A 24,402-nucleotide genomic window follows, 5' to 3' on the forward strand; every position below is an offset into this window, starting at 1 on the left:
AATTCACTTCAGAAGTTACAGAACAGTGGATCACTTCCAACAGTGCTCAATTCACAGAATCACAGAATCACAGAATCACTAAGGTTGGAAAAGACCTATAAGATCATCCAGTCCAACCATCCACCTATGGTTCTCACTAAACCATATCCCTCAACACAACATCCAAATGTTCCTTGAACACCTCCAGGGAAGGGGACTCCACCACCTCCCTCGGCAGCCCATTCCAATGCCTGACCACCCTTTCAGAGAAGTAGTATTTCCTAATATCCAGCCTGCATCTTCCCTGGCGCAGCTTAAAACCGTTCCCTCTAGTCCTATCACCGGTTATACGAGAGAAGAGGCCGACCCCCAGCTCACTACAACCTCCCTTCAGGTAGTTATAGAGAGCAATAAGGTCTCCCCTGAGCCTCCTCTTCTCCAGACTGAACAATCCCAGCTCCCTCAGCCGCTCCTCATAAGGCCTGTGCTCCAGACCCCTCACCAGCTTTGTTGCCCTTCTTTGAACACGCTCCAGGGCCTCAATGTCTTTCTTGCAGTGAGGGGCCCAGAACTGGACACAGTACTCAAGGTGCAGCCTCACCAGAGCTGAGTACAGGGGAACAATTACTTCCCTATTCCTGCTGGTCACATTACTTCTGATACAAGCCAGGATGCCATTGGCCTTCTTGGCCACCCATGCACACTGCTGGCTCATGTTCAACCGAGCGTCAACCAACACCCCCAGGTCCATTTCTTCTACACAGTCTTCTAGCCACTCTGCCCCAAGCCTGTAGCGTTGCTTGGGGTTGCTGTGGCCAAAGTGCAGGACCCGGCATTTGGCCTTATCAAACCTCATCCCATTGGCTTCAGCCCAGCTATCCAGCCTGTCCAGATCCCTCTGTAGGGCCTCGCTACCCCCAGGCAGATCGACACTTCCAGCCAACTTGGTGTCATCTGCAGACTTACTGAGGGTGCACTCAATGCCCTCATCCAGGTCATCAATAAAGATATTGAAGAGGACAGGCCCCAGCACCGATCCTTGGGGAACACCACTCATGACTGGTCGCCAGCTGGATTTAGCTCCATTGACCACCACTCTCTGGGCCCGGCGCTCCAGCCAGTTCCTTACCCAGCCAAGAGTGTACCTGTCCAAGCCACGGACTGCCAGCTTCTGCAGGAGAGTACTGTGGGAGACAGTGTCAAAGGCCTTGCTGAAGTCTAGGTAGACTACATCAACAGCCTTTCCGTCATCCGCCAGGCAGGTCACTAGATCATAGAAGGAGATCAAGTTGGTCAAGCGGGACCATAGGATTTTATTTCAGAAACAAATAACACTCTAAAAACAGCATTAGTTCTTCATAGCAGCATGAATTATAGAAGGAACTGTAGAATCTTGTGAAGATTTGGAGGGAATTTCAGTTTTCAACTGTCAGAAATACACTATGAATATGTATTTGATTTAGCTATTTCAGAAGTATACGTATAAACATTTTCTGTGACATCTACATAAAATACTGCTGAACTGAGCATGAATTTAAAATCTTAGACTTATATCTGGCCATGCTTTAGAAAGTAGCTGTTCTATGTGCTTGTTCTCTTTCATGTCATATGCTCAGTGTTCACTTATCTGTATTGATTATGGCGTGCACAGAAAAGATAAAGCAGAAATCTAGCAGCTCATCTGGGGAAATAAACAATTGAAAAGCACTTCATTTTTGTAGAGTTGTGATAACATTAAAAAAAAAATACAATCCCACTTTATTTAAATTGTAAGATAAATCTGAGCTGAAACTATGAAAATAGTTTTTATTATCTCAGGAATAAAGTGCTCCAAAATTTTAATGGATGGCAAATGTTTCATTGATGTTGCTGATATCTAACTTCAGTCATAACATGCTGCTGTTTCTTCATTCTCTTCTCATTCTGAAATTAAATTTGTATACGTCTATCTACCTGACTATTGGGATGGAAAAAGTTTGATAAGCACTATCTTGAGCTTGGAAAATCCACACGTCATTGAGAATGTGGTGATTGGTAGGTATGAAAATGATATGAGAAATGTCATTTTATTGAATTTTCTCACTTACTAATTATTATTATTTTATCCTTTTTTAATCTTTATTTTCTTTCTTTACTGCAGTGCTCTGCAATTCACACCTTAACCTCATTTCCTAGATGAGAATTATTGCGTCATCACATATTCCTGTTTTCTATTTTATCTAGTATTACGGCTTGTCTCTACCACACTATAACCTAGGGAACCTGTTGCTTACTCTGGGGAATCATGGAATCATAGAATCATAGAATCACAAGGTTGGAAACGACCTATAAGATCATCTAGTCCAACCATCTTCACACTGCCACTGCTACCACAAGCTACTAAACCAGATCTCGCAGCTCCTCGTCCAGATGCCTCTTGAACACTGCCAGGGACAGCGACTCCACCACCTCCCTTGGCAGGCCATTCCAGTGCCTGAATTAAGCCATTATATAGCATCCATTCTTCACAACCAACTCTGACTATCTACTTTCCGTTCCCACTTCTTCTGCACCATTCTGAGGTGCTCAAGTACTTCAGCATGGCCTGACCTCACAACTAGCCCTGCTTTAAGACTTATCACCTGAAGTCCCTACCAAAATGAACTCTCCCGTGATCCATCGATACAGATCCACTAGCTTTCAGAGAAGTATCACATCAGAAGTTTGTGCTTTTACTTGTGCTCCTACTTGTTCGGAATTCTCTTCTTGATCTCAGATTATATATTTCAATAACTTTTCAAATTTTATGTGAAAAAGTTTTACTGTACCTTGTGAGTAGCTCCATTTATGCTTTAATAAGAAATAGTTTAATGAATATCTAATACCTAATGAATATAAGAATAGACATAACCTCATATTTTATAGTTAGTGTTATTAGTTATAAAATTATATTTACTTTATCCTACTCTATTTGTAGGAAATTACATTTTTATCCTTGTTTGTTCTTTTTTATGTAAAAATCAAGTCCTATCAGTTTTGTACTACAGTAGTACTTACAGAAGTTATCTTTTCCTGTTCTTCATGATGAATAGAGGATTTAACATTTTCAGCCTGTGATATTTATTTATTGTAAGGAGCATATTTTATAGCAAAGTTTATGAAAAGTGCTTTATTTTTGTTTTAAATATAAGATTGTGATAACTGGAAGAGAATATAAGTTATTGATTATTCTCCAGTTTTGTAACACTGAATGTCTGTTATAAGAAGATTCTATTTTTCTCTTTTTCTTATGAGCCTTAGGCTGTTTTGTTGAAAGCATAGTAGGTAATACCAAATATGATACGGATATAACTTTTTCCTATGCAGTTAAGACTAAACAAAATCTGGAAAAATAGATTTAACTCAGAATACATTAAAATTTAATCAGTGCAGTTGAAACACAAAATATAAGTACACTTAAAGCAGTATCAGCATTAGCTTTTGGAAATGTGATATATATATGAGCTCTCAAATGTCTTATTTTGGAAGAAGTAATTTTATTTTATTTTTTTTATTTGTGGTAGAATTTCACAGCGTGATTTTAGTGATCTCAACTGTAGAACTGGGGAAGAGCCCAGAAGACTAACTCATAGAATCAGAGAATCCTTTGAGTTGGAATGAACCTTTAAAAGTCATCTAGTCCAACTCCCCTGCAATGAACAGGGCCAGCCACTGCTAGATCAGGTTGCCCAGGGTCTGATTCTGCCTTACCGTGAAAGTCTCTGGGGATGGGGAATCAACCACATCTCTGGGCAACCTGTTCCAGTGCCTCACCACCTTCACAGTAAAAGACTTTTTCTTTATATCCAACCTAAATCTACCCTTTTGAAGCTTGAAGCCATCTTCCCTTGTTTGATCACCATAGTCTCTCCTAAAGAGTCTGCCCCCCTCTTTCCTGTAGCTTCCCTTCAGATACTGAAAGACCACTCTGAGGTCATCTTGCAGCCTTCTCTTCTCCTGTCTGAACAGCCCCAGCTCCGTCAGTCTCTCCTTGTAGGAGAGGTGTTCCATCCCTTGGATCATTTTTGTGGTCCTCCTCTCGACACACTCCAACAGGTCCATGTCTCTCCTATACTGAGTTCTCCACATCTGGATGCAGTACTCCAGGAGCAGCTTCACCAGCACAGAGCAGAGGGTCAGGATCACCTCTTTCATTCTGCTGGACATACATCTTTTGATGCAGCCCAGGATACTGTTGGTTTTCTGGGCTGAGAGAGCACATTGCTGGCTCATGTACAACTTGCCATCCACCAGTACCCCCAGGTCTTTTTTGGCAGGGCTGCACTTAGTCCTTTCCTCCCTCAGCTTGTATTGGTAGTAAGGATTGGCTCAACCTAGATGCAAGACCTTACACTCAGATTTATTGAATCTTATGAAGATCACCTGGGCCCACTGCTCAAGTCTGTTTAGATCCCCCTAGGTCCCTCTGGAGCTAGACACCCTGTAGTGTGCAAACCACACCCCACAGCTTGGTGTCATCAGCAAACTTGCTGAGAGTGTACTTGATGTACACTGATGAAGATATTAAAGAATATCAGCCCCAGCATTGACGCCTGTCACTGATCTCCATCCAGACATTGAGCCATTGACCACCACTCTCTGGACTTGATCCTGCAGCTAGTTCTTCATCCACTGAACAGTCCACCCATACTCATCTGTATTTAAAAATAAACAAATAAATACAATCTAATATTGACTGAAAAACCTACAGCCTGTGATTCTGATCATGTGAAGATTTTTTTTTTTTAGCAGTCCTGGAATTTTTTGTTTCGTTTTGTTTCTTTCTCTTTGGAGGAAGAGGTGCGTTTATGTCAGATAAAGCTGTCTGGGGAAACACAATATCTGCATTCATATTTCTTCTAGCAGTTAGTTTTTAAGTAAATGTTGCTACTTATAATGACTGTGTTCAAATTTTCTGCTAACAGGTATTAGCTTGCTGTTCTGTACACGTTCCATATTACCTCTTTGAATATGTGGCTATCCACTAAATACCTGTAATCACAGAATCACAGAATTGCTGGGTTTGTAAGGGACTTCAGGAGATTGAGTCCAAACCCTATGAGGTAGATGTCAAACTAATGGTCCTTAATTCTAGTCCTACTATAGAAAAGGGAGGTGAGACTCTGGATTTATGGACTAATACTAATATCATTTTCTCTGTAATGTATTCCAACTTGAGTTATGAACTGAAATCAGTGTTAGTCTTATTGATGTCACTGATCTCAATTTCTGGCTTAAGAAAGCTACTACAGCTCTCTCCATGCTTTGGAATAGACATAAGATGGCAGTATTTCATAGCATAAAATAGCCTAGGTCTCACTATGCAAACTGTATTGTTTGAAAAAGTGATCAGACTTATGTACAAGTAATATTTTTTGTTCATCATGCAAACAAAATAATCACTTATATTATGCTCCATAAGCAGAATTTATATATTTATTCTACTTGTTGAAGAGCAGAGCTGTGAATACTGTTCTTCCAAAGAAAAAGGAATAGATTATGTCAGCTACATGTTAGTTACAATTTAATCCAGTTAATTTTTTTCACCAGTCCATTTCCAGTTTAAATTTCATAATTCAAATTTTGTTTTTGAGGTTTTAATTATATCTGGATCTTATTTTATATTTGGGCAGTATTGATCTTCACACTGCCGTACTTTACCCCAGTAGAAGCTCAGCACCCCATAGCTGCTCACTCCTTTTCCTCACTTGGGGTGGGGTAGAGAACTGGAAAGGTATAATTGAGAGAACTCATGAATTAAGGACAGCTTAGATAAAACAAAAGCTCCATGTACAAGCAAAGCAAAAGAAGAAATTCATTCCCTGCTTCCCATTGGCTGGCAAGTACTCAACTTTGTATAGGAAAGCAGAACTCACCACATCTAACTGTTCACTGAGAACACAAACACCAACTCTCTGAGCACCCCACCATTCCTTCATCTTTACCCCACTGTTACAATTCAGCATGATGACATTTGGTATGACATATCCCTTTGGCCAGTTTGAGTCAGCTTTCCTGGTTCTGTCCCCTCCCATCTCCTTGTGCAGCCTCCGCTCCACTCTGGCAAGGCAGAGTGAGAAGCTGAAAAGTCCTTGCCCTGGTGCAGCACTGCTCAGCAACAATTGAAACATCTGTGTGTTTACAATATTGTTTTCATCAAAAGTCCAAACAGCAGCAGCATACAAGGCTCTGTGAAGAAAACTGACTCTATTTCAGTTAAAACCATGACCGAACCCTAATTAAATGATACATAAAATTCTAGAAAAATAGATAAAATGGAATGCATGGTGTTTTCTGAATTCTGTGGCACTGCCCAATACTGAGTTAAATTTGTAAATACGCTGTTATCAAATTTCACGTATGACACAGTACAGTTAAACTTGTCTACATAATGTGGCTCACACCTAATAGCAATGTCATTCTTAATGTAAATTAACCTTTCAGTTGCTGTTCTGCCCTGCTTCTGCCGGCATTCTGGTGTTCTCTTTATAATTCTCAAGATTTCGGACCTCAGTGCTAAGTACAAAGGTGATTCCTCTTCTTTTTTGGCACAGGCCTGCTTTTATGGGATTTCTGATTTCACCTCAATGTCAGTAACAGCATCTGCCTTTCACATGTGGCAATATAATTGAGGTCAAAGAAACTTTACTCCATTGAAAACCTAGATGCTGTATGTGCTTGTAAAATGAAATTCTTATTCATAAAGGAAAGAAGGATTGTAAGATAAAGGGAAGGAAAAAATATATATTACTAACAAAAGTAATATGCAACCAATGCTCTGACGTTAAAAAGAAATCTTTCATAAAGAGGCGATGACTCTTCCTTTAGAGTGAAGAGGAAGTATGTTTATAACTGAAATATTATTGTTGTCACTGTAAAAGTGAATGCAGCAAGCTTAAGTAAATATTAGCCTTCCACTGGTTATTACAGGTCTTTGCTATCAGTCATCAACAAAACTGAGCACATTAATAAAAATTTCCTCCTTCAGAATAGCTGGAATGAGTTAATTTAATTAAAAATAAGTCTTAAAGCAACAACAATCTCATCTCTAAGAATTGACTGAAAAAGGTTTTCTTGGATTAAAAAAAAGTGCACTGATATCTTCTTTGTATAATTAAATTATTTTAAAATGAAATTTAATAGCAGTACGCATTGATGAAATAAATGCAAGTACTTCTGCTTTTTATATTTCAGAGGTTCCCTTTTCATTACATTAGACAGTTTCCTCACCAGCAGCAAACAGTAAAAAAGACACTTTCACAGTTCAAGTAGTGATGATACACTGCATTAAGAACATCTCATCGCACCAATACTATATCTTATAGTCTGGTTTTGGTTTGTTTGCAACTTTTAACATCACGTCTGTTTTGTATTTCTGGAAAGTGTAAAGCAGCATTAGCCTTTCCTAAACGCATTTGAAAAGTGGTTGTCATAAAACTGTTGTTGTTGGGATGGGGATAAGGAAGAGAAGGCAGTACTGGAACCCTTTTACATTGTCTTAGTATTTAATAGTTAGCTTGAGGTAAAAGTTTGTAGTCTTCATTTATAATTGGGAATGACAAATACAGTAGATTATGGGGAAAAACAACAACAACAAAAAACATAAAAGAGGATATTCCCCCCTCCTTCCAGGCCTCCCTGAAGGTTCAGGAATAGACAAATAGAAAGAAAAACCAAACAAATGAGCACGCATCTGATGCTTAAGCCCTCCTCCAACACTTTATGTACATAACGAGAAGCTACTCAAGCAGCTGCAGCGCATTAGTTCCAATAGTTTAACAGGCAGCTTTATAGCTCCGACAAAAGGCTGTGTGCACTCGCTATGATAGCTAATAAGTGATCTTTGGCAAGAGGACTGCGAGAGGAGTGGTAATATTTAATAGGTTTCTGTGGAGGAGTTAGTTCACTTTTTTTTTTTTGTAGATCATAATCTGCAGAGAGAGGCTGAGGGCAGCAACACCATGTTGAGAGCAGCATAGTGTGAGCAGGAGCCTAGAGCTCTGCGTGGTTCCTTGGAGGCGACTTGGAACGGAGTCAAACCATTATAGGGCTGTAGCAGACCTTAGTAGCAAGCTTACTTGGGAGGCATGGCTCAGCAGACAAGCCCGGACACCCTGGCTGTTCCTGAGGTGGATAATTCACATTGTCAAAATCCGTGGTTAAATGAAGATCTTGTGAAGACTCTGAGGGAAAACCTCTTGCAATATGAAAAAACTGGGACATCTAAGAAATCTTCATCTGCTTCTCCTCGCTTATCTCCAGTTATTTCTCCTCGAAACTCTCCCAGGCTTTTACGCAGGATGCTTTTGAACAGCAACATACCAAAGCAGCGGCGTTTCACTGTGGCACATACCTGGTAAGCACTGAGCAGGTCGTTACAAGATGTCAGGCTAACTTGTCTGCATAGAGCATTTCTCTCCCTGGTGTCAGGGCTTGTGTTTGCTTGACGTAGGCATGAATCGCTCTGACTGAAAGAGACAGTTTAATAGTTCTAATTTGTGACTCAGGTTCATTTCATATCTGAAGTTTAAAATAGTGAGTTAGATAACAAATATAAAGTAAAAAAATAAAAAATAAACCCAACATGTATTTGATTTTTCAAAGCTACCTTTTTTTCCTTTGTTTTTCTTTTTTCTTTTCTTTTTAGAAGATAATTCTCTTTTTCCCCTTCTCCAAAAATGGAGTCTTCAGAAGGAAAGGTTCTGTGCTGTTCAGGCTAGAATGATAAGGAAGTCTTTTTTTTTTTTTTTAATACATTTTGTGTATTTATAGTTACTTTATGCCCCCCTCCTCCCCTCTTCTTCATCTGTCTTAAACTTGAAAACAGGATAACACAACTTTATCTCTCAACAGAGTTCAAATTAAGAAGCACTTGATAGAGATGGGTGGGAATAGATTGTATATGAAGTAGTACTTCTTATTAAAATAGTTGCTATAGGATAAACAGCAGAAAGACAAAAAGGGAAATCCTTGTTAAATGGTTAGGTAGCACTTTTTTGTGTGTGTGTGTGGTTTTTTTGTTTTTTTTTTTTGGTAACTCAATCATTCTTTAGCCATGTCTTCGTAATCAAATATATATTAAAAACAAACAAACAAACAAACAAACCCCACTTCATTTTGTTGCATCCACTTCCTGCCAAACAGCAGCATAATTTCTTTACTTAATTTATTCTTTTTTTTCCAAATGATCCATACCAGATTATTGTAACTCAATAACACTTGCCTGTTTGCTTTAATGGTCCTGACATCTTAATGTGTTCTGTTGTTTCTTTTTTCTTGTCAGATTTTATCCCCAGTATTTTTGAAATAAATATGTAACATAAAGAGTGGAGGGGTCTGAAATATATTCAAAGTCACACATTATAAGCAGTACATAGACACGTGTTATTCAAGTTTATTTCCATTTTTCTTGTATTAAATCTATACCACAGATATGTGATAGGTATGTATTCTACATCTTTACAATGAACGTTTTTTGTGGCTGAACTGTATTTTTGTACTGCACATTAGAATATACTAGCAAGCACATATAAGCGGAAGATGATGTTATAATATTAAGGTTAGTCACTGATTAAAAAACATATATATACAGCATAATAAACAATAAAGGTTAATTGAGAAGGATGTCTAGAGTCAGTGTATAGTTAAGTGTGGATACATACCACAGAAAAAAATCAGTCAAATCAAGCAAGCTTAGTATATGGTACATTAAAATGTAATAACAAAAATCCCAAAACAGTAACTGCCTTTTTTCAGCTGGCTGTTATAGACCTGGCTTAGAGTAATAAGTTTTCCTCTGGTAGTATAATTATTGAATAGGAGGGGGGAAAGAACATGTGCCTTTTTTCTTACAGAATATTTTAAAACCAGTGTGTTTGGTCAGACATTGCATGTATTAAAAGAGAAAACTGGATGAAGTTATGAGACTACACTTTCCCTTAGTAATTAAACATAACCTCCAACAATATTAAGGCTTTCTAAATGTTGCCTTTCATAAAACAGCTTAGAGATAAGAAACAAAAATCAAACAAACAAAAAGCCAAGAAAACAAATTCAGGCAGAGCTGCTTTACTTCATAAACTGAAAATAAGTATGTTTTTTTCAAAAAAATTACTAAGGAAATGTATCATGTATGGTTATGTGTTTTGACAGATATTGTGAACAGTTCAGGGAAAACAGAAAGGAAATGTATTAAAGGCGACAGTAATGAAGTGAACAAACAGGTTTGGGCAATATGAAAGGGCAAAGGCTTTCACAGTATTAAAAAGTGAATTTTGTTTAAATGCACTTCCTACAGTGAGCTTTGAAGTTTGGGTAGAGTGCCTTTTTTTACGTGATGTTGACTGCAGGAAATGTTTTTCTCCAGATAGTAACCTTTTAAAATACTCAAATTAAACATTTCATACATATTTCTGAATTATTTGTAAGACGGGGTCATCTTAGAAACAGGTTTTATTTAGCAAGAAAGTAGAGAAGTAGCAAATCAAAGAGAGAATTAGAACAAATAACCTGAGAACTTGCACGTGTTGTCAGACTTATAGGCCTGAAAAGGAAAGCGGAAGTACTATTGTGTGCTTTCTAATCTTACTTGTTGCTACATTCCATTCTAGTAGGTCTTCAGTTGATTATCTATTTAGAAAACTGAGATAACTGTGACACATAGTTTTACAATACTTTGGCTAAATAGGAAATATAGTATTTGAAATATCATATTCACATAATCTTATTTCAGTCAGCTCCTAGAAAAAAATGGTGCTCTAAATTCAAAGCTTACTCCCAGATATTGTATAATGGGTTTCAGGACATATTATTTGTCCTCCATAGTTCTAATCTTTTTTGTAAGCGCCCTAATTCTATTAAATTTGTAATTTAATTCATTTTGTACTTTAAGAATAGTAGTTGAGTTCTTTGTACATCTTTCTTGCTTAGGGCACTGTTCACATCGACATGAAACATTTTAATATCAATCTAACTTAAGCCACCAATAAGATGGAATGCCATCTGTGTCATACTCCAGTCCTTTCTGCATTTATAAAACACCTTTACTTTTAGAATGTGTTTTCTTCTCTTTTCTTATGATGTATATATGAGTATGCATATAAACATGCACTCACACAATTCTAAACATAAGAACTAATTGTATAACACAAAAGACATTGCCATGTTTTGTAGTTATGCAACATACTGTCACTGCAGGTCCAGAGCACTTAGGTACCAGCTAAATGAATTGTTCTGCCTGATTTCCATTCATATACAGGTCGTTAGAGTAGGCTGGATTCTTCTGGCATTTTAGTTCTCCTTTCTTTCATAAGGTCCATAGCTATCCCCCTATGATGGCTTACTGTAAAATTGTTGACAGCAAGATGCATTTACTGTATTAAGTGGCTTATTGTTTTGCAAAGTAAAATGTTAATAATTGTAGTCATATGTCAGGAATATCAGTTTGCATAAGATCAGATTGAATGAATGGCCTGGTCAAAATTTCAAAATGCCTTCTTGTTTTATGATGAGGTACCTACTTATCAGATGCAGTATCAACACATGTGTCCAATGGGGGGATTGTGTATTATCTGACATTCTAATGTACATACATTCTAATCACTACATGTGGTTAAAAAAGATTAATGGACGGTGTAAGCCTTTGATATTTCTGTAAGAGGCTTCATGGTTCATCCTTCTTGAAAAGTTAAGCTGTTCTCTGTTCTAAAACCTACATCTTGAATGATACAATAGGAGTGCTTAAGAAATGGACAGAGTCATTTATGTCTGTTCTTTCTGAAATAGTGTTCAGGAAGACATGTAGTAATTTTTGTGAAAGTGTGCGTGTGTGTGTGTGCGTGTTAAACTTTCCAGTTTAAACCACGAGGTTTTAAGGGAAACTATGAACTATCAGTGTGCTATATTCAGATAAGTGATTACTTCATTTTTGCTTACAGGACTGTAATGGGCAATTTGCTAATAGTTCTGTCAACTTGGTGTTCATTTCTGGCTGGTAGCCTCACACTTTATCCTTCCTCATTTGTAACTCAGAATTCATTCTAACAGTTGAAAGAATAACTTCCAAATTACTGATTTTAGGTTCTTAAGGGGAAAAAAGCACTGCATCAGGAGCAACTTGAAAGAGGAGACTTTAAGCAGTAGAGTTGCATAAGATCTTCATTTTGATGGAGAAGTTTCTGAATAACCTACTGTTTCAGAGAATGTTACAGCCTGGAACTCATCGGGAACTGCTGGCCAGTGCCAGTCTGTAGACAGTGTCAGTCTATAGGAAACAACCATTATAACTGGAAAGAAACAAGTGTTTTAAAGCTTTGTGGACAGGAATTTGAATATACTTTAGCCAAAAGCAACTCAAGTTCCTCAGAAATCTGCATTATATTGAACTTCTGAAAAGTAATCATGATGCTTTGTGGCCTGTTTAGTGTAATGATGTAGAAATACTTACAACAACCAGACAAGGTAAATAACCCTTCCGCTAAACATTTGGCAATATCAGTTTCTGCACTGTCTCAGCTGGCTCTTCCTATGCCTTTTCTCAGCCACTAACTCCCCAGTGCAGTTCGACAAGAGCATAATTATGGTGGAATTGTGTGTAATGGGATTTGTGAGCAGTGGAGGCTTTTGGTTCCAGGGAGGAAGGTCTGAGAATTCCCCAGCTGTGAGAACAGCCAATGTGTGTGACGTGTTCAAAGGTCTGTGGAAGGATGTTTAGATACTTGAAGTCCTGCAGCTTTGGCAACCTGTGGGAAGTCAGCTTCCCTTTACTTAACATGAAAAATTCCTTTCTGTAGAGAAGGAAGGAGGAGCAAGAAGAGCATTTGCAATAAAACAGTAACATCAGTGCAACGTAACAGATAAATGGTGTTTAATAGAATAAAAAATATGAAGTCATGACATGTTCTTAGTTATTTGTTATTTGTTGTTGTTGTTTTGTTTTTGTTTTTGCTTTTTAATTATCTGTTGTCTTAATATTTCTCTATGAACATAAAATATTCAAATAGCAGGTTTTTTTACTCTGTTGTATATTATTTTGGACTGAATATTTGCTCCCCTTAGCATTTTTGTGTGTGTGTGTGAATTCAAATACAGCAAGTAGTGATAAATAACATTCTCTTCATTATATGAGGTGTTGTTATTCATAGTTTCATTGCTATCTTCCCCTTTGATATCTCTTTCCCTTCCATATCTCCTCTAGGACTCATTTAGTAACTTTTGATATTTGAGATTTTAATGGTTTTGCTCATTATATATTTTTAAAAAAATATTTACGTATGCACCCTAAAACTTAAATGTTTAATATGGTTATTGTCTGTAGGAACAAAAATATGTACCCATTTACAGACAGTACTTTCATCTGAATTTAGTCAGTCTTTTTCCCCACCCATAGTAAATATTTTCACATTGACTTTGGCACTCAGATATGAAAATGATAGATGCCTTGGAAATAGTTTAGATAGATATGGGTAGGGTGTGCCATTTTAAGTTTCAGGAATGTAACTGGCATAAAAATATTGATAAACTCAGGTCTTTTTTTAATTTCTATTTCACAATTTCATTTCAAAATACAATAAAAACTCAAATGTTGGTTATAAATATATAAGAATGTTGCTTTTCTGCTATCTACCAAACTTGATGTGGTTCTGCACTATTGGATTCAGTGTATTTTTGTGGAAACTGTGGTTAGCTACACTAAAATTATACCAGAGTGAACCTATAGACTTCTTTTCCAAATTTTAAGATGCATTTTATTCAAAGATTTTTAAAACCTATTTGTGCTTTCCTCTCTTCTACTACTGAGTGCTTTTCAGGAAACAAAAGTAATTTAGTATATGAAAAGTATTACAAAAGAAAGACCAATCAAAGCAGAATAGATTTATAACTATGGTCAGAACATCAAGGATTGTGTAATGTTTATGTAGAGAGAGATGTATATAAAATACGTAAGCAATGTATGTACTCTATATTCACAGCTGAAAATTTCTATAGCATACCTGTCCAACCTGCTACTTTCATGCTTTTTTGTTCTCTCCTTTTTATGCTTTAATAAAAAAATAAAAACAATTTTGTTACTTATATTAAATATTATATATAGTTAATATTCATGTGGCCCAAGACAATTTCTCTTCACTTGCTGCAGCTCAGGCAAGTCAAAAGGTTAGACATCCATTTCCTGGAGAGCAAGGCAGAATAGTTCAAACAATAGAGGAAGAAACTTTGTTAAGAAAGATTATTTCAAACTGTTTTTTTCTGATTTAATGAGATATGGTTACTCCTGATAGCCAAGGTTTAGTCAGGTTACAGATGCAACAAAATGTAATTAAAAATAACATCCTATTGAATGGTAAAATAAAACATGAAGCTTAAAAAGAGAAGGTTGTATGAATTCAGGTTATATGGCTTCTCCAAGGGCAAATCATGCCTTACAAACCTGGTGGCCTTTAATGATGGAGTTACAGCATTTGTAGATAAAGGTAGAGCAACTGATATACTCTACCTGGACTTATACAAAGCATTTGACACTGTCCTGTACAACATCCTGATCACCAAATTGGAGGAAAAAAGATTTGATGGATGGACCACTTGCTGGATAAGGAATTGGCTGACTGGTCGCACTCAGACTTGCAGCGGAGATGGGTGGTGTTCCTCAGGGCCCAGTGCTGTTTAGTATCTTCAGTATTTAGTAGGTGGCATAGACAGTGGTATCATATGCACTCTCAGCAAGTTTGCAGATAACACCAAGCTGAGTGGTGCAGCTGACACACGTGGATCAGGGCAATCCCAAACACAAATACAGGTTGGGTGATGAATGGCTTGAAAGCCCTGAGAAGGATTCGTGGGTGTCATTTGATAAAAGACTAAACATGAGACAGCAAGGTGTTCTTGCAGCCCAGAAGGCCAACTGTATCCTTGTTTGCATAAAGAGAAGCGTAGTCTAGGGAGGTGATTCTGCCCCTCTACTCTGCTCTTGTGAGACCCCACCTGGAGTATTGAGTCCAAGTGTGGAGCCCCCAGTACAAAAAAGACAGGGAGCTGTTGGAGCATGTCCAGAGGAGATCTACGAAGAGGATCAGAGAGTTTGAGCACCTTCCCTGCGGGGTCTGGCTGAAACAGTTGGGGCTCTTCAGCCTAGGGAAGAGAAGTCTCTGGGGAGACCTTATACCCATCATCTAGTTCCTGAAAAGAGGCCCACAGGAAAGCTGGGGAGGAAATTTGTGTAAGGGCATCTTGCACCTAGTTATTTCAACAACTTACCCCTGACAAGTCTTTGCATTCAATTCTTTAGAATATGTACAGCTAATATATTGTTTATATTCTCCAGTGGACCAAATTTATCAGCACTGAGGAAATACTCTCATTAAGACAAGCAGAGCTAATCAAGTAGTATTTTATTGTGACAGACACTCCTCAAGCATGTTCTGACAGTGGGGTTGATTTATTGTAGAATAGATTTTAATGGGCAATAGATTGTTCAAGTAAGCCTCGGAATACTTTTAATTTGTAGTAACATGTACGAATGTGTGATGTACAATTATATATATCTTAGTTTTATAAGCCAGACGAACTGGCATGTCTAAGAAGTTTGACAGTGTTCTTCAAGATGTGGATTTGTACTTAGGATTCTCACTTCACAGTATTGCCTTGTTAATTTGAAAAAAAAAACCAAAACACCGAAAACCAAACACATTGTGGATGACTTAAATGTTTGAAAATGTAGGATATGTGTGTGCAGGTGTTTCTTATATGCATTTACCAGTTATATGCAAATAATTTATTTAATTGTTACTATAAATATACTCTTGCATTATAGAAGACATGCAATCATCAATAATGTTCTGTTTTTCTAAAGATGGGATAGCTCAGTGAGTCAGAAAAGCTAGCTATTGTATTTCCAGTCTTTCCAAAGTCTGGCTGTGCAGCTATAAGAACCTTTATTATCTGCAGTAATTTCAAAAGTATGTCACAGAGATTTAATCGTAGAAAAGTGTTAATTTCAATCATAGCATATGGTGCACTACATAATAAAAAAGAAAAATAATGAATTGTATAAAACATGTTACCATGGGAAACAGACTAAATCACATAATTAAATATGGAAATCCAAGAAGATCACAAAACATATTAATTAAAAAGCCTAAGAACTGCATTTACAGTGAGCTCTTTCCCCTAATAAAAAATAATTAACCACAGAAGAAATATTTGAGGATTTATTGTTTTTCCAAAAGCTTATCACTTGTTTTAGAAGGTAGCAAGTTAGATGCTCCATCAACAAAGTGATTATTTGAGAACAATGATGTTTTTAAGTTACTTATTTCGTGTGACAGTCACGTCCTTGAAACCTTGGATATGGTCCTCTCGTGTTGTGTATATTTAGTGCCTGTACGAAATACATGTGTAAGTCTTAGTTGCAACTGTAGCCATGGAGTAATTTTTAATATTTGGTGGCACTACTGTGGAAGCACTCATGATGACACCAAGCTTTTGAGTTTTCATCAACAGCAACTTGCAAGTAGCAACAACACTAAAATGTGTTGAATTGCATAAATGAAACCAATGAACTAGATATTAGAGAAGATAAATTCTACCTTATTATCATTAGCAATATAAGAAGAAACACTAAGGTTGAATCATAGTGGGTTCAAGACTGGAGTGCATCTTTCAGTGTGCAAAATCCATCTCACCAGAAAAAAAATGTGGGTGTGAAAAACAGAGATGTTTTGGGAATATTCTATTGAAGTATTGGAAAATGCTGACTTTGATATTTAGTCTGAAGTTCTTCAGTGTTCCACCTTCCCCCACAAGGACTTACTGAAAGAAAGCAATGCACTGTTTCTTCTCATCTCAAGACTCTCAGCAGGGAGAGTAGTATTGTTGAGTGATGAGGTATAAAACACAGCATCATCTATTCTGTTCTGATAGGTGGCAGTGAAGAAAATGTGTGCCTCATACCCAACAGTAGATTCTGCTGTTAGTACTATTCTATTTCTTTTTCTTTAAGACATCTCTGTCCTGTTTGTCTGTTTGTTTTTCCATTATTTAACAATACACTATACCCTGAGGTCTTATTTGTAAATTATTTTTCACCTGTTCTGTTTTTATGTTATTGAAATTTCATGCTGATCTATTTTCTGGCTTTTTGCTCAAGTCAGGAAGCCCCTTCCTTTTGAAGATTGTATTGTTATCTTGACAGACCTACAGTTTCTTCTTCATAGTGATATTCTGCTGTCTTTTATTTATCCTAGGAAAGTTAGTAAAGTAAGTGATTTATTAATGATTCTTCTCAAATTTCCATACCACAGGGGATTTCCCTAGAATATCTGTTGAAAATATCATAGAACTGTTTGAATTGGAAGGGACCCTAAAAGGTCACTTAGTTCAACTTGTCTGTAATGAGCAAGGACACCTACAGCTACACCAGGTTGCTCGGAGCCTGGTCTGTCCTGACCTTGAATGTCTCCAGGGATGGAGCATCTACCACCTCTCTGGATAGCCTTTTCCAGTGCCTCATCACCCCTATTGTAAAAAACTTCTTCCTTGTATCCAGACTAAATCTCCCCTCACTTAGCCTGAAATTATTTCCACTTGTCCTATCACAACAGACCTTGCTAAATAATGTGTCCTGTGCTTGGAGTCTTCTCTTCTCCAGGCTGAACAGCCTCAGCACGGGTATGCTGAGCTGGAGTTGTTCCTGTTCTGTTGTCGGGCCTGTTTTACTGCGTGATGTTGAAGGGGAACTGTGGGAAGTCTCAGCTCAGTACATGGAAAAAAGTATCTTTCACTCTCTACGTATTTTCAGAGCTGTCGAATTCTCCAGGCGATGTTCCACGCTGAATTTCAAAGTCACTTCTAGATATATCTTAGAAAACAGGAAAAAATGTTTTTGTCTTGTGGTTTTCTACAAGCTGCTACTTGCATGTTCCATGTGTGAATACCATCTACAATCAAGAATAAATGGAAGAAATTTATTAATGTTCAAATTAGACTTATAAAAATGCTATTAACTATTCCAGCATACACAATAAAACATCATTGTTAAAATATATATAGAAGATGAGGTCAGGTAAAAACATGAAGACTGTAGAACTTGCTTGAATATATTTTTTTTATATATGCTTGTGTTATGACCTGAAACTGTTCAATCCATTGTCCTGTCCATGACCTTCACCTAATACAAGGTTATTCTTCAGTTATTCAAGATTAAATTAGACAGAAAAGAAACAGTAAAGACTTTGAAATGGAAATCACCTCATATTATAAAGGTGATCCACTCATTATCAGCAAATAGGGTTATGTAGTGTAGCTTATATAAAAACTTAGAAAACTTTATTCTTCATGAATATTCCAGTAAAGATTAAGGCTCTTTTAGAATAGAGTGGTGTATATTCTGCAATGGATATATAAGGTGGAAGAAATAAAATATTTCAACAGAAATATGACATATGGCTACTAATGATTAATTTACTTTTTCTTTGATGCAATCTTAATTTCTAAAACAAAGTAGTTATTAAAAAATGTAATCTAAATGCTTTAAAAATGTTTAGACCTTGCACTAGGCTAAGTTCATTTTACAGATTCAACAAAGGTAACTGACTTTCACATAATTAATCTCATTCATGCAATAATTTTATATAGAAGAACCCAATTTATTTTGAAGCTTTGCAGAAGAAAAGTCTGCTTAAACATAATACATTTTACAAACAATAACTAAAGGCTTCTCAAAATGCAATACTTTCAAGATAGGGAACTTGAGATGAAAGCCTGTAGAAGGTCAGTTGGTTTTGGACCATTTGAATGTAGATAAACTATTCTTTCAGTGAGTTAAGGGGAAAACCTTTCAGATACTAATAATATATTTGAATGGAACAAGGAAGAAAATCTGTAGTGAAGGATGAGCCGTAATTTTCTTGTATTCAAAACAGTTTGTGCTGCCTTATTTCAAGGAGATACAGCCTAAAGTTAGGACAAATGTGAGACGTCCTCTAGTTCATCCAATAAATTGATAGCCTCAGTGCATATTTTCTAGACCCTGTTAATTTTCAGAATATCTCTGATTTGTATAGGATCTTATGTGAGTTTGCCTTGTTATTAATATTCAGAATACTTTAAATAAGTTATGAATCTCTGACATTTTCTTCAAGCTTAAATGATATTACTACTCTGTTTGTTTGTTTGTTTGTTTGTTTGTTTGTTTGTTTGTTTGTTTTGCCACAAGTTTAGTGGATAATACAATGAATATTCTACACTGGAGGTTTTTTTTCTAGCATTTGTTCTTCATTTCAGCCTGGCAAAATTAGTATGAATGTGTTGCCTAAATAGTTTGAGGTCTTGTGTATTCTGGATTATTGGAGGCTACTTAGTCCATGTTTCTCACTCTGGCTTCTTAATATAAGCAGGTGTCAGCTAGTAAACCAGCCAAACCAAACAGATTTCATTTAAATGCAACTCTAATTTCAGATATCTAAAACAAACTTTCTTCAGCAAAAACACTTTGTTATTCTTTCTGTTGTCTCAGAGCATTAAAATAAGCACTCACATATACTCAATGACTGATACATATACTGGTAACAGCATAAACTCAATATTTAGTCACTTGTACATTTGGTACACTTGGTTATTTACTGTGTAGAAGACAGCACAGATAAAATTGTCAAGGAGTCCCTCTCACTGAATCAGGAGTTTCGAAGTAGGTCCCTATGCTTTCCAAACATCTCAGTGGTGTCTGGGTGCAGCTGGATCCAAACTTTGTCTCAGATTTAACAGTTTATGTACAGAGGATTATATACACAATGGATCCAAGATGCAACTTTACAATGTTTGCAAAGTTTCCACTGGCTATTAATCCCTCACTGAAAGTCAGTCTCAACCTTGAGGAGTCCCTGCTCAAGGCAAGTTGCTGGCATGCAGCCCACTGCTGTTCCGGAGAGCTCAAAGGGCTCTGGGCTGTCTGATACGTGTGGGGTAAGATGACTGACTCATAGTCGTATTGCATGCTATCCCTGTTGGCTAGTTGGCCCTTGGCTACTGTGTAACTGGATACAGCCATCACACCCGCCACAGGCAGTTGCTGCTTCAGCAAGGGTTTGGGTGAAACAGTCTTGTTGAGACAGAAGGAAGTATGCTATCACAATCACTTTAGTACAGCGCACAAAAAATGTTTATAAAAGTTTTTAGCAGCTTAAAAACAAGAGAAAAAGGAAAGTGCTTTTTTTCTTTATAATTATTTTCCTTGCTTATCACTGAAAAAATAAAGGTCTGTCTTCCCTATAGAAAGAAAATACAACACTGATTAAGTTGATAGCTTGTGATTCACAGCTCTGAATATAAATCTTTGAGTGAGGATCAGGAGAAACAGAACACCCTGCTTCTGCTCCATTCATTTATTTGAGTAGAATATTAATTCCTTACGCATAGGATTTAATTGTCTGCTAGTTACATGGCTTGGAGGAAGAAGTAAATTCAAGTGACTTGAGCAATGTAGGAAAATATGATCTTCAGGTACTATTAAGTTTTTTGTGGTGAATTGTAATGCATAACATTCACATTAGAGATACAGCTCCTTGAATAAATAAATACTATATCGAGGAGCTCATTAGGAAAAAAATGATAATCTGTCCCTTTTGTATCATCTTCTGTGACATGTGGTGGTGAGGTTACAGTGCAAATCAAAAAGATAAGCTCCATTTATGCATCTACTTTGCTTCTGCTGAGGGAAGAATTGTGTAATTGTTGTGTGCAACAATCATGTAACTCCAGAAAATAAGCTTCTCTAGTTCAAAGAGAAGTACATGCCTGAACAAAATATTTTTAAACAGCAACACAAACAGAACAAAAATAAGTAAGTCTTGTTGGTTACTGTGACTTGTAAACAAATTCAAGAAGAGGGACAGATGGCTTTGTGGGTACAGTGTGGGACTAGGTCCCAGTATCCTGGAATTTTAAACATAGCTCTCCCATCAATTGCCAATGTGTGGATTCATCAACGTTGTTTATATTCTACTGTCCTAATTTCTAAATAGTTGGAATAAAATATAATACTATTTATCTCAGAAGAGTGTTGTTAGTATATTTTCCAATTGTTTCCAACTATGAAGTGCTATCATTGCTTACAGATCAAGAAAATACTTCTCATCTTCTAAATTTTAAATACCTGTTTGTAATCTCTACTGGTATTAACAGACTGTGTATTGTAGAATTCTGACAACACTGTCCTTGTTTTAAACATTTTAACATTTTAACTAATAAAAGATGCCAGTCTAATGTCTATCCACTGATCTGCACTAAAAAAACAGAAGCATTAATGCAGTTGAGAAGGACAACTACAGATCCATTGGACTTATCAGTTCAGGCACATGCCACACTAACCTGGCTATTCAGTTCAGAGGACAGTTGTGTCTGACTGACAGAAAGAACAGGCAGAGTAGAAAAGAACATCCTTTCAAAACGTGTAGGCTTATTCTATAGGGTGGAAAGAGAAACAAAACTCAATTTTATAGACTAGCATATATTTCCCACTTTTCTCATTAAAAGTTCCAACACCTGTAAAACCTGGGGTGAAAAACTCTTTATTCTGTCAGTAAAATATGCCTGTTCTGCTCACACAAAGAAATACTAGTCTGGTGGGAGAGAGATTTGGAATCACTGATAAAGTACACCTCATTCTTCACGTTTACCATTCACTAAAGAGCAAATAAAATTATGACTGAACAATTTTGGCAGTTTTAAACATCAGAGAAATTGTCTTAAAATCTATTTTAATTTCCCTTTCTATATGCAGTTACTGAGATTGTTGTGTGTTTGTTGTTTTTTTTTTGTTTGTCTTGCTGACTCTGTCATTATTATTATTATTATTATTATTATTATTATTATTATTATTATTATTATTTTGCTCGTATAGGCATACAGTATTGGCTGTCCATATCTTTATTAAGAGAGATCAACAGAGAGATGAAAGGAAAAGGGTTGTGTTGAGATGAGGAGGTATGGATTCTACTCAGTAACGGAACTCACCTCCTGCACTTTCATTGTTCTCGAAGAACTTATCTGTCTTCATATACAATGATTGCAAATTTTAAACCAAAAATCACCTTCTAAAAACAGATATGCAAATTAAAGATTAGCTAAAGAATATAAACTCTAAAAATATATTCTCTTAGCTTTAAAAGTTAATTCTAGTTTTACATTCTTTTCCTTGTTTTTATTTGTCTACATCTACAGATGTGGCAATTGCTCTATTTTTGTCATTGACTGCATTGCTTTCATTGAAAGGTTTGTCACATGAGTGGCAAGTCATTCTGTAATTGAAAGGTTAAAAGTAACATAGCAATATAAACAATTTCTTTACATCTGACATCACTTGGATATTGTAAGGGTTGTAACCTTGTTGAGAACTTTGTGAGCTCTGCTCTGCTTCTGCAGCTGTGTTGCCCTGAGAGACCTCTGAATTTTGTGCAAAGCACTCATTGACATTGTGTAATCAAATGATTCTGTTTTCTAAATAAACTCTTTTTCCACCTCTTAAGTCCAACTGGAATGTAAATACTCTTTTCTTAAGTGCAGATTACATATAATGATGTTTTAAACAATGTAAAGTGAATGAACAGTTACTGTTGCCTGCACATGAGGGCATGACGTTGATATGAGCCCATATTGACCAAAATAAGTCAAAATGGGGATGAAAGGCAGGGACAAAATTTAAAAAGAAAGAACAAAGGGAGAAGGAGAGAACAAATAAATGATTTACATGTTGAAGTGTAATTAAATAAAATTGGGGTGTTGGTGTTGTTGGAGTGAATCTTAACCTGTTTCCGGCTATATTAAAATTACACCGGTATACTGCCATGCAGCTTTGAACTTAGCAATAGCATGAGCAAGTCATACATTTAGAAACTGAGAACCTAGGTGTAAAACTAACTTAGTTCTAAAAGCAAAAATTACCTATGCTTGTTTCTGTCAAGCTTTGATAAACAATGATGAACAATATTGCAGTTTTATTTTATTTTGGAGGTGAACAAATGGTATAGAATCAACAACAACATGGCAAAATCAACAATTTCCTTGCCAGTTTATTTTTCTCAGCCATTGAACAAAGTATAAGCAATAGATATGAAAACTTTAGTGAGCTCTGAGCTGTACTACTTTCAGTGACTAGAAAATGATGATGTATGGGTCCTTCCAAGAGCATGGGTGATGTGTTGCCAGAAGGCCGTTCAGATGGAGGCGAAGTATAGACTTGCTGCATCTGAGCAGCCCTTCTTTCAAGAGCTGAGTTTGCAGTTCACTTGAGGAATAAATGTATATTTAATACGAAGATAAACCAGGAGCTTTATTTATTCTTTTTATTTATTCTGTTTTCATAACATCCTATACATTAATATATTCATATATCTATATAGTACTGTGCAAAAATGACATAAATGTGTGTTACTACAAAAATAGACATTTCTTTATGTAGTGGTTGAAAGCCTGTTGCAATTAAGTAGAAGTGAATATTCTACTACTATTAGCAGCAGTTAAATTTGCAGAAGATTTGCACTGAAGGTTTATTTTTTAAAAAATTTTAGTTGCAGGGAATGGTGCTTGTTTGGTATATGCACCAGAGTGAACAGGAACACTGCAGAAAGTAAATTAAAGTTAACTGCAGAATCCCAGAATTTAGGTCAGGATTGGCAGGACACTCTTGAAGTCATTTCATCCAATCTCCCTTTTCCTGCAGCTACAGCAGGTTGCTCATGACTGTGTCCATAATATTAACGTATTTTATTAATTAATAAAATATTAATTTGAATCAATCACTAATAATTAATTCTGTTTAAATCCCCATTTATTAACAAATATTTCTACTGTTCTATTCCTACTTCTATTCTGTGGAGTTTTAATTCAGGTGGGTTTTTTTTAGTTTATTTGGGGGTAAGTTTCACCAAATTAATTAAAACAATTTTAAATCAAAATAAGTATCCTTATTACTGTTCTGTATATATTCTTCCATTCATCTGGATCACAGAAGAACAAAGTTTCATGAGTATGTTACATGAGTAACATACTAAGTATAGTTACATGAGTAAGTTTTGACTTTTCTTTTGGTTTTGTGATAGACTTTATCATGGAACTTTCTTCAAGGAGTGGCTGCAATGAGCATACATACAGTATTTTAGAACAAATACGTTCTTCACAGTAATGGATAAGGAGAGAGGGAAAAAAAAGTGAATTTTAATACATGAGATATAAGAAATAGAAAGTACTGAAATTAAAATTAGCAGTAATTATGAGTAGAAACACCTTTAGGAGCAGTGAACAGTATGCTGCACAGTCATTACACTCCTGTGTTGCTGGGAAACTGGAATGAGATTGCTTCATTCACTAGCAGCTTGCCCCAGGTCTCCCCTGCTGCAGTACTGAAAAGTCAGAAGA

The 24,402-nt window shown here is 36.4% G+C and overlaps 1 protein-coding gene across 2 annotated transcripts in view; it reads left to right on the forward strand.

Moving 5' to 3' along the window:
- Nucleotides 1-24,402, forward strand: part of PDE4D (phosphodiesterase 4D) — a 390,407-nt gene that overhangs the window by 41,423 nt on the left and 324,582 nt on the right. Inside the window, exon 1 of one of the 2 annotated variants that reach the window (XM_031605459.2) lies at nt 8,006-8,353. The exons of the other annotated variant lie outside the window; for it this stretch is intronic. Coding sequence (XP_031461319.2) covers nt 8,085-8,353 — 269 coding nt within the window. The 5' untranslated portion in view covers nt 8,006-8,084. Of the gene's footprint in view, nt 1-8,005; nt 8,354-24,402 lie in introns of those variants that run through there. 2 annotated transcript variants of the gene reach the window in all.

Source organism: Phasianus colchicus, chromosome Z (genome assembly GCF_987193195.1).
Source record: "Phasianus colchicus chromosome Z, bPhaCol1.hap1.1, whole genome shotgun sequence".
Lineage (NCBI taxonomy): Eukaryota > Metazoa > Chordata > Aves > Galliformes > Phasianidae > Phasianus > Phasianus colchicus.